General features: G+C 40.0%; 2 protein-coding genes across 4 annotated transcripts in view; one reads left to right on the forward strand and one right to left on the reverse strand.

Moving 5' to 3' along the window:
- The window catches only part of rai2 (retinoic acid induced 2), a 113,589-nt gene that overhangs the window by 79,192 nt on the left and 18,533 nt on the right, over positions 1-15,864 (reverse strand). The gene's annotated exons all lie outside the window — the stretch shown is intronic.
- On the forward strand, positions 539-15,351 carry LOC141767330 (sex comb on midleg-like protein 2). 3 transcript variants are annotated; one of them, XM_074634515.1, is made up of 15 exons: positions 539-667; positions 2,787-2,975; positions 3,512-3,586; positions 4,442-4,512; positions 5,322-5,556; positions 6,072-6,160; positions 6,263-6,506; positions 7,295-7,560; positions 7,756-7,849; positions 7,939-8,142; positions 8,254-8,415; positions 8,505-8,633; positions 10,337-10,558; positions 10,649-10,797; positions 12,654-15,351. In XM_074634515.1, exons 2-15 carry the CDS (start codon positions 2,954-2,956, stop codon positions 12,777-12,779), a joined length of 2,088 nt encoding a protein of 695 aa, XP_074490616.1. In that variant the 5' UTR covers positions 539-667; positions 2,787-2,953; the 3' UTR covers positions 12,780-15,351. The 3 variants fall into 3 exon arrangements, with proteins under 3 accessions (XP_074490616.1, XP_074490617.1, XP_074490618.1); XM_074634516.1 differs by having other exon boundaries at positions 10,652-10,797; XM_074634517.1 differs by having other exon boundaries at positions 10,340-10,558.

The raw sequence follows: 15,864 nt of genomic DNA on the forward strand, positions 1-15,864 counted from the left end.
GACAAACGCTTTCCCTTGTGGGCTGTCCTCTCCCGGATTTCAAATCAGACCAACATGGAGGCTCGTTTGGAAACTTTCGCCGAAATGTGTTTCTGAAAACATTTGAGGCGAGAAATAATCCATGAAGTTGCTGAATCTGTCTTTATTTTGGATCGAAAACGTTTATTTTAAAAGATTCTCGGGAGTTTCAAAAGGCGGGGAGTTGCGTCGGACGCCCTTGATTTGCATAAAGTAGACTAGACCTCAACTTTATGCAAATGAGGAGCGGTTGTCGTGACGCTCCGTTTCTCGTATCGCGACGCCACGCTACCAGAATGCATTGCTGCACGGCTGCTTACATAGACAATGAATGGGGAGCGTGGAAAGCACGGATCCTGTGGACACGTACCATCAGTGCACGGCGAGCCTGTGGTGCTGAGGATCGTCCTATCATTCTGCCTTGAATTAATTAAAGAAAAAAAAAAAAAAAAAAAACGGCTTTCGGACGGGAGCCGGCTCTTATCGTTCACTGAAAAGAGCCGATTCAAAGAGCCGGCTCTTTGAACCGGCTCGTTCTGGACAGCCCCGTCTCCAGCATTCACTACATTCGTGTAACAGAATAAAGATGGCAGCTGCTGCTCAGAGAGAGGAGTGTGAGGATCCTTCACTCGGATAAAACACGGCTCCAGTAAGTTCTTTCTTCAGATTAAATGATATATAGTTCCGGGAGAACGTGTGATGAAGCTTCTGGACCCGGGTTAATGTGTATTTATCCTCATTAATAGAGAATAAAGAGAGTTAACGCTAAAGGTTAGCCAGGTATTAGCCAGCATCTAGCTAACCAAACAGTCCAGTTGTCAACATTGGGCGCAGACTATCACCTGGAACATGTTACTGTTACACACTGCAGAGCAGAGATGGAGTATTCAGAGTAATAACTGCTTTATTGTGGTTATAGAGGAAGTTATTATACCTGTCTGGGTGTTTAGATAGCTAATCTAAGTTAACATTAGAAGCAGGTTATAGCAGGTTATGTGTAGCTTCACTATTATGATGTCACTTCACTTTGTTTTCTTCATTTTTACTTTAGTGAAAGTAGCAGTACTACAGACTAAATAATACTATGTTACAAGTTATTACAAGTAAAAGTCCTGCATTCAAAGTATTATCATCAAAATATAATTAAAGTACCAAAAGTAAAAGTAATCAGTATGCAGAATGACCCATTTCAGAATAATATATATATGTATATATATATATATATATATATATATATATATATATGTAATAACATATATATATATATATGTATATGTTATTACATATATATATATATGTAATAACATATACATATATATATGTATATGTTATTACATATATATATGTAATAACATATACATATATATATATATGTTATTACACATATATATATATATATGTTATTACACATATATATATATATATATATGTTATTACACATATATATATATATATGTATATGTTATTACATATATATATATATGTAATAACATATATATATATATGTATATGTTATTACATATATATGTAATAACATATACATATATATATATGTTATTACACACATATATATATATATATATATATATATGTTATTACACATACATATATATATGTAATAACATATATATATATATATATACATATATATATATATATATATACATATATATATATATATATACATATATATACATATATATATATATATATATATATATACATATATATATATACATATATATATATATATATATATATATATATACATATATATACATATATATATATATATATATATATGTATATATATATATATGTTATTACATATATATATATATATTTACACACACACACACACACATATATATATATATACATATACATATATATATGTGTATATATATATACATATATACATATATATGTATATATACACATATATATATGTGTATATATATATACATATATACATATACATGTATATATACATATACATGTATATATACATATATATGTATATATACATATACATATATATATATGTATATATATATATACACATGCATACAACTATACTGGATTATAATTATTGGTTCATCACTTTAATGTTGCAACCTGGTAAAACGTGGAGCTCATTTTATACTTTAAATACTATTGGGTAGCTTAATATATATTTATAATATAGTGTAAATAATACTATGTTACAAGTAAAAGTCCTGCATTCAAAGTATTATCATCAAAATATAATTTGTACTCATTATACAGAATGACCCATTTCAAAATAATATATATGATATAACTGGATTATAATTATTGGTTCAGGTCATTTTATACTTTATATACTGCTGGGTAGCTTAATATATATGATATAATAATATTATATGTATAACACTATAATAATACATCATAATTTATTAGTTTTAGATTTAGATATATATTTTGTATTCATATTTTGAATCTACAAAGTAACTAACTAAAGTTGTCAAATAAATGTAGTGGAGTAGAAGTATAAAATGGAAATACTCAAGTACAAGTAGCTGAAAATTGTACTTAAAGCCCCCCTCCAGTGTATTTGAGCATTTTTATGATATTTAATATTTATTTAAGTCATTTCAAGTGTCTTTTATTTGTCATTTGTCAATTCCAGGACATTGTAGGACGGCTGTTTTTGTTTACTTCTTACCTAACTAACTCATTGTGAGGCTAATGACGTTGTAATTTTGACAATTTCATATTAAATATTTTAACCTTTTTATATTTTTTAGATCAGGACTACACTGGCAAGAAGCATACCTGGTCGCCATTGGTCGTCATCGTTGAAGTGTCGCCATCGTAGAAGTGTCGCCATTGGTCGCCATCGTAGAAGTGTCACCATTGGTCTTCGTCACCATTGGTCGCCATCGTAGAAGTGTCACCATTGGTCTTCGTCACCATGGGAAAAACTCCACTAAAAGGCAAGCAGACGTCATTTTACTATGCTTGATAAAGACCGCATTCATGATTTTGAAGGTTTGTTTTTCTTTCGGAGCGCTCTGATCAAGCACAATAAGTGAGAACACCTGTGTGGGTATACAGTGGGACTGTATGGGACTTCATAATATGGTCAAATACAGCTTCATTTGTGTCATTATGATTGTGGGTCGCTGAAAACATCATTAGATATTTCTTTGTGTCATCAGCTGTGGTGACTGAAGGCTTCAGTACATTCACTCCCTCAGAAATCCATATTCATCACCAGTTTTCAGACTATTATTTCTGAGTCGTGTTAAAGTACGCAAATGAGAGAAGTTATTACAAGGCAATTATCATTTTTCACATGTGAAAAATGTTCGAAATAGGGGCTTTACTTGTAGGACATTACAAGATGTTTGAGGGAAGATAAATCCATTAAAGCTGTATTTTTACTTTTATTGTTAAGATTTGTTAAATCAACTTTTGTATTTTTATACATTTTCTAAAAGTTTTTTTATTTTATTTTTATCATTTTCAGATCAGAAAGATGGCAAAAAAGAGAAGCCAGGGAGAATGCTTCCACTAACAGGTACAACTCCTGCAACAACTAAAGGTGAACTTATTTTTTTATATTTTGTGATGCTGTTTTCTCTGAATTGTGATTTTATTTATTCCCTTAGATTACTTTAGTTGAGCACAAGAACAGCTGTGTTAAGTGTTATTATCAGAAGTCATTTTACACTGTTATATTAACTCTTTAAAATCACATGATGCCATTGGTGTATTCTACTTACTACTAGATTTTCAGTCTTTCTGAAAAGCTCAAACACGACACGGATGCATGCATTTTCCGTCTGTATTGTGAGCTATGAGAGAATCTATTCTCTGTCTAGCGGAGGATAGTGGACCAGAGATCAGCTTGGAAAGGGACGGGAGCTGTTGCTCACCATATATTTAATAGTATAACCTCAAAATTCAGGTTATAGTTAGCAGGTTTCGCTCAAGCATTTACTGGATTTTATGTCATTTTTCATAAGCAAAACTACACTTTTAAAGTCCATATTGACATGTTATCAAAGCTGAGATTGAAATTGGGTTTTCTTTTTAGAAATAAATCTTAGTTTCCATTATTTACAAGAAAAAGAATTGTTGAAGTACTTTTCCTTTCTGTATTTATTCACTTGGAATATGCCAATTGCAAGGTTTAATCATATTGATTGTAACTGTCATTGCTTTTATTTTTCTCCCTTTGTTTTCATTGATATAGCCATGCATTCTCCTTTTATTGCTATTTGATTTGAGTTGTGTCTGTATTTTTTGTATGTACCTCGGCGCCATTGAAAATGAGGGTTCTCCCTCAATGTGTTTTCTGAGGTTTTTTAATAAAAGAAAGAATATATTTAATATTTTGCATTAAACAGAAATCATGCAGTGAAAACATTAACATTCTGTTGTGGTTTTTGTTTAGATGCTTTTAGCTGGGAAGAATATCTAAAGGAATCGTCTGCTATGCCGGCTCCACCAGGATGTTTCCGTCAGGTATGTCCTCCTGGATGAAGATTGACCTATTCTTATTAGACTTTGAGTGCATCTGAAGTAATTGGGTTAGAATTTACAGAACTGTAGTCTTGGATAAGATTATAGTGTCTACTATCTATTTTATCTTTTAAATGTCTGCTTTTTAAACCCACATTCACAGTCCAAACCGAATCGGTTGTTTTGTCAGCACTGATGACAACAGTTAGCAAATCAGAGGAGATTTAAGTTGATATTAAAAGTTGTGCTTTTAAGTCTGCACAGTAAGTAGGGCTGCAACTAACGATTATTTTCATTGTTGATTATTTTCTCCATTAATCGATTAGTTGTTCTATAAAATATCAGAAAATGGTGAAAAATGTCGATCAGTGTTTCCTCAAATGTCTTGTTTTGTCCAAAGATATTCAGTTTATTGTCACAGAGGAGGAAAGAAACCAGAAAATATTCACATTTAAGCTCACACTGATTAATCAATTATCAAAGTAGTTGCTGATTAATTTAATAGTTGACGACTAATTGATTAATCGTTGCAGCTCTACATGTAAGTAATGACGTTACCGGGGCAACCATGCTTCTGTGAATTACTGCCAGTAGTTGAACTGGTTTTGTTCGTCTATATTTATGACTTTGAGTGCGACACACTGCCTGATGGAAAGTAGAACACTACTTTTATTTCCTGTACAGACAGTTAGCAAAACATTTTACCAAACACTTATACATATAATAAACAGTTAGATGACATCATCTAACCCTGGCTGGTTTTGTGTGCAGTGCTTACAGTATCAGTACTTACATGTTCCTGACATCTGCAGGCCAGAGTCCCGCCCTCCAACGACTTCAAGGTGGGGATGAAGCTCGAAGCCCACGACCCGCGCAACTCCACCTCTGTGTGCATCGCCACCGTGATGGGTTTAACTGGGGTTCGTCTGCGTCTCCGTCTGGATGGAAGTGACAACAGCAATGACTTCTGGAGACTGGTGGACTCCTTGGACATCCAGCCAATCGGCACCTGTGAGAAGAACGGAGACATGCTGCAGCCACCGCTGGGTAAGAGATCAGGGGAGGTCGGATGGAAGCACGTTGTCTTTGCACTTGTCTGCTGAACTGCCGTGGCTGAGTTATGAAACCTGTGCAACAAGAAAAGAAGAAATGGTAGACTGATAAAGTTGAACTGAAAATAATTGTTATGCTGCATTTACACCAAGCGTGAAGTGAACTTTTTGCATGGCACAATTACTGTACATACAAAGACAATGCAAAGAGGCGAATAGACGTGAATACACTCATTTGCATATTTGTGAAAGTTGAAATATTTCAACTCTTTGCATTCAAAGATAGATCCCATTCACATGATGGGTATCGAATGAAGTACTCTGTTGGTGTAGGTTTAACTTCAGACCCCGTTGTCGGTGATCTATGATCAGTTTTGACCGGCACTGCTTCCAGTCCCTAAAGTCCTGATCGTAGCACCCTTACACGAAACCACACGCTGTGTTAATAACTCTGAATTTCCGTGTTCTGAATTCACTTTTGTTTTAATGTTATTAAATGTTCTCCCCCAGGATTTCGGATGAATGCCTCCTCGTGGCCCATGTTTCTGTTGAGAACCTTAAATGGAGCCGAGATGGCGCCAGCAACGGCCTTTAAAAAGGTACGTAATGCTTCATTATACAAACACAGTACGGCACTATGTTATTGGCAGCCTATGCCTTTAAACAGCTGTTGTAATGTGGATGTTTTCACTCATTCTCAGGAACCTCCGAGGCCCCCCCAGAACAACCTGAAGCCAGGCATGAAGCTGGAGGCTGTGGACAAGAAGAACCCGTACCTCATCTGCCCCGCCACCATCGGAGAGGTGAAGGGCGACGAGGTCTTTATCATGTTCGACGGGTGGCGGGGCGCCTTCGATTACTGGTGCAAGTACGACTCCCGGGACGTCTTCCCCGTGGGCTGGTGCTCACTCACAAAGCACAGCCTGCAGCCACCAGGAAACAGTGGTAAGAGTCGTCCTCTAGGTGGCAGCGCCGGTCTGCACGTCGTACACTGAGCTCTGATGAGGCAGATGCTGTTGTTTTGTAGTCTGGAAACTGCAGCCACAGTTAGAATAATACAAACACTGTTATCATTAATCATCTGGTGTTGTTTCTTAATCTGGCAGAGCAAAATATACACAGTCTAATTTTTAGCAGGTGCTGCACACACAGTAAAAGAGAGCATGCGTTCTGCCTCTTGATCCAATAACAGCATATTAACACGTCTCCCAGAGGAGGGCCGAATGGAAACATTTCTGAATTTGAAGGGGCATGATGAACTAGGGCTGTCACGGTGAAGGTGTTTCCTCTGAGGGGACAAATATGCTGCTTTATGCAAATGTATGTAAATATTTATTATTAGAAATCAGTTAACAACACAAAACAATAACAGATATTGTCCAGAAACCCTCACAGGTACTGCATTTAGCATAAAAGATATGCTCAAATCATAACATGGCAAACTACAGCCCAACAGGCAACAACTGTATGTGCTTATTTAAAAAATGTGCGCAAGTTTGGAGCTTTATTTAACCTCCTTGACAAGCTAATATGACATGGTTGGTACCTATCAGTTTCTAGTTTCATATGATGCCAGTATCTTCACTCCAGCTCTAAAGCTGAGCCCGCTACAACCTCAGAAAGATCGATTAGCGGCCATGCCTGACGGCGGCTCAATTTTGAACTCTGTATGAGCTTCTAGTTTTTTGATATCAACTCCCTCCATACTAATTGCGTTGTTGTTGTTATTCCAGTTTCGCTGCCAAAGAGCGTGCCGATCCTCCCGGCGTCGCCCTCCAAGCCCAGCAGGCGGTCCATGCAGTCCCCCTACAGACTCCCCAACCCTCTGCCCGCTCTGCCCGTCAGGAAGGGGGTGAGAGGCCGTCGGCCCAAGAGCGAGACCCTCGCTCTGCTCAAAGCCGTGGCGGAAGCAGCCGCCGCCCAGAACGGAACTGAACCGGAAAACACGGAGCTCGTACCGCGGTCCTACAAGAAGAGAGGCCCCAAGCCTGGAAGCAAGGTAAGGCCCAAACCAAGGCCTATTGAAGGAGGCTGGGACACGGGTCTTGGGGTATATGTAACTGGAGCTGCAGTCGTGTGTTGTGATTGGCTCAATTTTGGCGAGTGCAGACCAGATTTGACATGTTTTGTACCCCAAAGATATGACACATTGATGACGTGTGATTTCTCTTCTTTCCACCCTCCTTGACTTCAGAGGAAGTCCAAGATCCTCCAAAGCCCAGCACAGCTGCCCAGCATCCAGGTTCCACAAGAAAGCCCCGCCAGCCTCAACTCTGTGGTTTCAACAGGTAAGGATTGTTTATTAGCTTTTGAGTTAAAGCTATCACTAGGATATCTTCTCATCTGCTCACTTGTTTGTTTCTGGTGTTTGTTCCAGTGTGTGTGTACGTGAATAAGCACGGGAACTGCGGCCTCCACCTGGACAGGAAGCAGATGCAGCATCTGCCAGACCACTTTGGCCCGGGGCCGGTGAACGCTGTGCTCCAGCAGGTGGTCCAGTCCTGTATAGACTGTGCGTACCAGCCTAAAGTCCTGCTCAGCGCTCTGCAGACTCACTCAGGAGGAGGAGAGGTTGTCAGAGGTAGAAACACACACACAGACCGTCGTTATTGGACGTATCTCACTTCTCGATTAATAACTGAATAATGAGCTGAGCCTCTTTTTGTGACAATCATGTTGTGGTTCCTCCCAGTGAGAACAGATGGCGGCGTCCGTGTGGTCAAACTTCCGTCGGCCTCCAGTGCTTCCTTCGTGCTGCGGTTCTTGGAGACGATGTGTCGCCACCTGCAGTGTGACAACCTGTTCAGCAGCCAGCCGTTCAGCCACTACCCTGCTTACGACAGGACCAAGTCAGGTAAACAATCACTGCACTGCTCTGTCCGGATCGGAGTTCTTAAACAAGGAGATTTATAGTTACAGCTCATCTTTTTTTTGGTGTTTCAGTGAAAGAAGAGGCGTTGGACGCTCCGTCTCTGGCTCGGGGGAGTAAACGGAGTCTCTCCGGCGTCTCGCCGCCGTATGCTGCCCCTCTGTCACCTAAACATTTACGCACAGAAGCTCACCCTTCAGAAGGTTTGAGAATGTTTTTATACTTGTAATACTCAAGGGTATATTAGGGCTGTCAATCAATTCAAATAGTTAATCACGATTAATCACACATTTTTATGTGGGAGATTTGTCAAGTATTTAATCCTCTTATCAACATGGGAGTGGACGAATATGCTGCTTTATGCATATGTATGTATATATTTGTATTGTAAATCAATTAACACAAAACAATGACAGATATTGATCCAGAAACCCTCACAGGTACTGCATTTAGCATAAAACTATATGCTCCAATCATAACATGGCAAACTGCAGCCCAACAGGCAACAACAGCTGTCAGTGTGTCAGTGTGCTGACTTGACTATGACTTGCCCCAAACTGCATGTGATTATCATAAAGTGGGCATGTCTGTAAAGGGGAGACTCGTGGGTACCCATAGAACCCATTTACATTCACTGATCTGGAGGTCAGAGGTCAAGGGACCCCTTTGAACATGGACTTGACAGTTTTTCATCAACAAAATGTAGTATAAGTTTGGAGCGTTATTTAACCTCCTTCTTTACAAGCTAGTATGACATGGCTGGTACCGATGGATTCATCAGGTTTTATAGTTTCATATGATACCAAAAACTGAGTCTGAAAAACTGATGAGTTAGCCTAGCAGCTAGCAGACTTTAGTTAGTTTGTTATTTTTGTTTACTCATAGCTCTTCTACTTGGTTTAGTGTTAAGTCACTGCATCTCCCGACAGAACAACACCACGGTTGAATTTCAGCCCACATGCACGTTTTTTCAGCCCAACATTGTTAAAACACAGCAGCTAATATTGGTAGCGAGAGCAACAAGCTAGTGCCGTCTCTCAGCTCCACCCTCGGTGACACACAGCGATCAGAGGAGAGAAACTAGTGCGGCAGTAAATGACAACAAAATGCAGTAAAGACTGAGCTGAATTGAAACCAAACTCCAGATGACGTCACTGCATCGATGCAGAATTGTTCACGTCTGCATTGCGATGCATCTTAGAATAGAGACATGTCCAGACCTCTAGAATAGAGACATGTCCGGACCTCTAGAATAGAGACATGTCCGGACCTCTAGAATAGAGACATGTCCAGACCTCTAGAATAGAGACATGTCCAGACCTCTAGAATAGAGACATGTCCAGACCTCTAGAATAGAGACATGTCCAGACCTCTAGAATAGAGACATGTCCAGACCTCTAGAATAGAGACATGTCCGGACCTCTAGAATAGAGACATGTCCGGACCTCTAGAATAGAGACATGTCCGGACCTCTAGAATAGAGACATGTCCGGACCTCTAGAATAGAGACATGTCCGGACCTCTAGAATAGAGACATGTCCGGACCTCTAGAATAGAGACATGTCCGGACCTCTAGAATAGAGACATGTCCGGACCTCTAGAATAGAGACATGTCCGGACCTCTAGAATAGAGACATGTCCGGACCTCTAGAATAGAGACATGTCCGGACCTCTAGAATAGAGACATGTCCGGACCTCTAGAATAGAGACATGTCCGGACCTCTAGAATAGAGACATGTCCGGACCTCTAGAATAGAGACATGTCCAGACCTCTAGAATAGAGACATGTCCAGACCTCTAGTAATAAGTATTGGTATTGACTACTAACTTTCTAGTATTGTGACATCCTTACACGTATATACTGTACGTTGTCTTAAAGAAAGAATGAATGTGTTTGTGTCTCCAGCAGAGACGCTGCCTCATGAAGAGAACAGCCTAATAAAGGAGCAGCGCTACATGGACTCAGCCTCCAACTCCATGACCCCTCGACCCCAGATGGTGCGCAGTTCCTCAGAGTACCACTCCCACGCCAGCAGCCGCTACCGCGCCAGCAACGCCGTGGCCATGCGCCGCCTCTCCGCTAACCCCGCAGAGCTCAGCTCCACGCAGCCTCTCAGACGAGTAGAAGGTAGTGTATGGTCACAATCTGTGGAGGTCCAGTAGATGGATGTGAATGCTCTCTAGATGCTCATTGAGTCTTCTTCTTCTTCTTTGGTAGCAGCCAGCTCCACCACAGGTCCTGAAGCGCTGGCGTCCGAGCTGCCCAGTAAAAACCCCTCCTCCTGGTCCATCGAAGAGGTGATGCAGTTTGTGAGGGACGCCGACCCCATGGCGTTAGCTCCACATGCTGAACTATTCAGAAAACATGTAAGTTTACTTTTACTTTTTAAAAAGCACCGCGAGTGCTTTAGACTGATGCCGAGTTCACACTACACAACTTTAGCCTCGATTTCAGACTCGCCAACAGTTTTTGGAGCTTCCCGACAAAAGCCTCAGGTCGCCGATGCATCGCAGACGCATTCCACATATCTAGCAGGCTAAATCACGACACTTCTGGCGTGTTTGTAGTCGAAAATGTAGTCAAGCCGGTCGTCGCTCTCGTCTCTGTGGTCAAATGGGCCGACGCTACAACTGTAGAGCACCCATATCCTGACCTTTATGTTAAATGCATTCAGCTGACGGGAGAGCTAGAGACCACCTTGGAAAAGTTAGACGAAGTATTTACTTTACTTTGACTTCATTGTTAAATTAAATTAAACATACAGTCAGCAAAACACTCCGCACTGTTACAAAACATACAACAACAGACGTACAATTGTGCAAATGGGCAGGAAACAGCAGCAGCAAGTGCAGTCATTTTGCATTCAGTACCTGTATGGCATGGGGAATAAAAGACCTCTTATATATGTTCCTGAATTGACGGCCAGACGGGAGCAGCTCAAACTCAGAGTTTAGTGGGTGCGAAGCGTCTAAAGATATCTGTCTGGCCTTCCCGAGTACCGCTCTATCAAATATGTCGCCCTGCAATCTTAACAATTTTGGAAAGCTTGTTTTTGTTCTTCCCCCTCAAGTTGCCGTACTAAGCAGTCGTATTAAACTGTAAAATGCTTTCAACCAGGCCCCTGGATGCCATCTCAAGTATGTGCTGACTTACACCAAAGCTCCTCAGCTTCCTATTACTGTTTTTAATCAGGAAGCTGAGGAAGTAGACACGTGGGACTACGTCTGCTTCTCAAAATAAAGGTGTTAACAAAGGGAACTGTCTATACAAAATACATCTATGGAAATAAGATTGATTGGATTATATTCACCAGAAGTATAGTAGAAAAATAATGTAGAAATGAATAATGGTTATTTTTTAAACATTTTAACTTGAATTAATGATTGTTGTAGGCCTAGAGTGATTCTTACATTCTCCAGTCACAAAAAGCCTATATTAGGGATGCACCGATACCGATGGGCCGATAGATAGCCCAGGTATCGGTATCAGTATCGGGACTGAGAAAGTGGGATTGGTGCATCCCTATCCTTTACACTGAATAATAAAATAAGTTTTAACATTTCAGTAAACTAAACTGTGTGTCATAGCGTACGTATGGCGACGGCCCGTCACTTATCCTCTAATTTTGCCGATCCTCAATAGTGTTGGCTCCAAATCCCCCCAAAAATAAAAATAGAGAAAAGTGCGTGGACAGATTGGTTTGCCTTCTGCGGCGAAAAATTTGCAAAAAATAATTGAAAGACATTTCCAGAACAAACATACTGGAAGCTCCTGCTGAAAAGAGCTTCCAGCCAAATCTCCTCAAGACGATTCTTCAATGTCCCGCCTCTCGTTGGCCCCTGGGTCCTCACTGCATTAGACTCAATAGGCTGTGTTACCGCCATTATAAGGCTCAAATACGTTTTGCGGCTCCAGACAGAATTTATTTTTTGGCCACAAATGGCTCTTTTGATAGTAAAGGTTGCTGACCCCGGGTCTAGTGTTAAAAAAGTTAACAAAAATCACAATAAATCATAAAATCACAATACTCCCAAGTATCATGATAGTATGGAATCAGGAGATAGGTGAATCATCACAGCCGTAACATATAGATGGTAATCTGCAGGAGAAATGATGCACAACACCAACAATGTGGTTATAATAATCATGAATTTGACCCGGACAGACGTGATCACCATCAGCTGTTTCCACCCGTACTGAGTCCCGTTGTTTGTTTCTACAGGAGATCGATGGAAAAGCTCTGATGCTGCTACGGAGCGACATGATCATGAAGTACATGGGTCTGAAACTGGGTCCAGCACTGAAGCTGTGCCACCACATAGAGCGGCTGAAACAAGGCAAACTGTAAGAGGAGCCGGCCAGACCCCCCCCCCCCCCCACACCCTTACCCCCCGTGAGCAATAAGCCCTGCAGGAGCCAGCGTCTGGACTCATGGGGCACGCAGCGGCTGCATGTGAACTCTCTCGACTCCACCTCGACGGACTGAACAGGTGTTACGACTTCATCCCGACTTCCAGAGTGGAGGAAACGAAGTGTGCCGTGCGTTTGCTGACACATTACCTCATCCCCCTCCATCAGTGAGCGAAAAAAAAAGCTGTTGATTGACTTTTTTGAAATCCCAAAGGAAAAGAATCCCGGCAGTGTTTACATTGCAAAGCACATGTGCACACGTTTTTTTTTTTAACGGAGATCTTTTGATCCTGGTTTTGGATCCCCAAAGATGGAGAATGTTTCTTCTTATATAATGTTTTTATTCTTGTTGAATTTAATAAGGAGTCCGTCAGATGTTCTTCCCCCTATGAGGATTTGGATGCTCTCTCTCTCGCTCTCTCTCTCTCTCTCTCTCTCTCTCTCTCTCGTCTGTGCTGTCGTATTCTCACTCTTCACACGTATGCCTCAAAGTATGGAAATATCCGCCTGCCCGAAAGAATGCTAATAACGTCATTCCATTTCGTTCACACAACGCCAGACAAGACGTTTTCATTTGCTTAACATTGTCAGAATCATGTTTTTATTCTAACCTCACATTTTCTAAGAGTGTCCTGCAGGATCATCATCTGCTGTGTGGCATGATTGTGTCTTACGGTGCGTTCACACCAGAGCGAAGCGAATATTTCAACTACCGCGAATAACAAAGTTTCCCGTGTTCGCGTCGCATCATCCACGTATTGGCAGGAGTTGAAATATTTCAACTCAAGCGAGAAATTGGCGTGACGCTGTGTCGTGAAAGCCTATCAGCGTTGAGATTCTCCTCCTGTCGTCACTGACGATGGAGGAAATAAATCTTGTATGTGTCTGTGGTCACCCAGAGCTACGATAGTCCATCATATCTGTACAGAGACCGGACCAAACTGTGTAGAAACCACAGACTGTCTCTGATAGAAACTACAACGTCGCTGCCGTATTTATGCCTAGATGACGTTATGTTAGGTGATGATGGAGCAGCTACAATGTTAGCAAGTCTGGCACTGATTGATCCAAACTCCATTCAGAAAACAGGCATTTTAAAAGTTGTTTGCTTGTCGTCTTACAGACAGACCTGACAAAGCATGAATTCAGACTTTTTACAAATCAACATCATTATGTAGTTATTCCGGCATCATTTTGATCCGTTTACAACAATGTCGCTGCCGTATTTATGCCTAGATGACGTCATGTTGAGTGTTGATTGAGCAGCTGCGTAGCCTGGCACTGATCCATCCAAACTCCATTCAGGAAACAAGCATTTTAAAAGTTGTCTGCTTGTCGTCATGGTAACAGACCTGACAAAAGCATGAATTCAGACTTTTTACAGATCTGCATTATTATGTAGTTATTTCAGCATCATTTTGATCCGTTTATTGCAATTAAATCTGAGCACAATCTGTTTATTTTGGGTTCATACCGCAGTAGTGACGTGTGTCTTGCTAGATACAGTCAGTGCAATGTCACTGTGTGTGTGTGAATACAGCTCGCCGCCGGGTGACGTTATGAACCCAGACACGACGGCGTTTGGTTTTCTGACATATCTGGGACTTCCACAACATGAACAAAGCAGCAACAGTGGTTATTTCGTCCATGGTTGATGGAGGAAATGGAGGAAAGAAAAGCTAGCGGCGGTCCAAATCATGCGAGTAAAGCAAGGCGAAAAATTTGCTTCGCTCTTCGGTGTGAACGCAACATTAGCGAGCCCTACGTTGCCTCTCACTGGTCTCCGCGCAGTTCTTCTCAATGTCAAACCGTTTGCATCCCAAACATCTTATAAGTTAAGGGTTTATCAATTTCAATGGTTGTTCAGAAACACATTTTTTAAGGGCTTTCTTTGTTTAGTTTTAATATTGTTTATCATAATCATGTAAGCTCGCCGGTCCGCCGGCGGCCTCAGTGTTGTCACTCTTGACCGTTACAATCACTGTTAGCAATGAAGACAGATGTGTACAGTTTTATGGGTTTAACCATGAATATCAGCGACAGAATGTACATTTTGTAGAAACGTAATATTTTAAGGAAATCATTTACATGAGTTAGAAATGTGAAGATAAAGGGGATGTGGATTCCATTCTGCTTTTTAATACTTATTAACACAGCGCTTTTAGTTGAAATACTCCAGTAAGTAATAGACTCTGCCTTGCTTTACCTATACGACATTTCTCAGGTTTATGTGGTCTTTGTTAGTACGAGCTTTTGTAGCATACTGTTTATAATATACGTAACAGAATTTTGCTGTTATTCCCTTCCTGGATTTAAAACGACTTTGTGCCATATGATATTCAACACAGGACAGAAGAGCTGTTGATTTCCCTCTCCTGCATCTTCTTCAAACTACTTGAAAAATATGTGTTGCAAAAAGTCACTTGTCCATTTTATGTCACACCAGATAAACAATATGTGTTTATGACGTTGTGTATTTCCTTTTTATAAACCTACCAAAAACAAAACCATGTGCGTGTGTCGTTACTGACTACAACTAATCATTATTATTTTATTTTAATTCTCCAGTATATCTGACAAAAGCATGTGATTGATTGGCTGATTTAGAAAATTCATTCAGTTGTATAATTCATATAAAAGAAGAGCTTTGCACAGTAAGAACTGCAGTAGAGTCTATGGAGTTATAGGAAGGCCATACAAAAGAATACATCTGTAAAAGAATAAGAAAATAAATATGGAAATATAAAGACAAATAAATAATAAATGGAAATATGTAGATGAATAAATAAAAGAATAAATAGGTAAATAAATAAATAAATGTGGAAATATCAAGACAAATATAATAACTGCCATAAAATGATATATTATTATTTAACACTTTCACAGAGTAAAATCGTTTAACCAACAGTCATGATCATAACTACCATATATTAATTCATTTTCAGAATTTTAACCATTTAAATGCCAGTTTGTTTACATAATGCTACTGTTGTTTTTTTATGAAAAATATATATTTTTCTGTA

Source organism: Sebastes fasciatus, chromosome 5 (assembly GCF_043250625.1).
Source record: "Sebastes fasciatus isolate fSebFas1 chromosome 5, fSebFas1.pri, whole genome shotgun sequence".
Classification (NCBI taxonomy): domain Eukaryota; kingdom Metazoa; phylum Chordata; class Actinopteri; order Perciformes; family Sebastidae; genus Sebastes; species Sebastes fasciatus.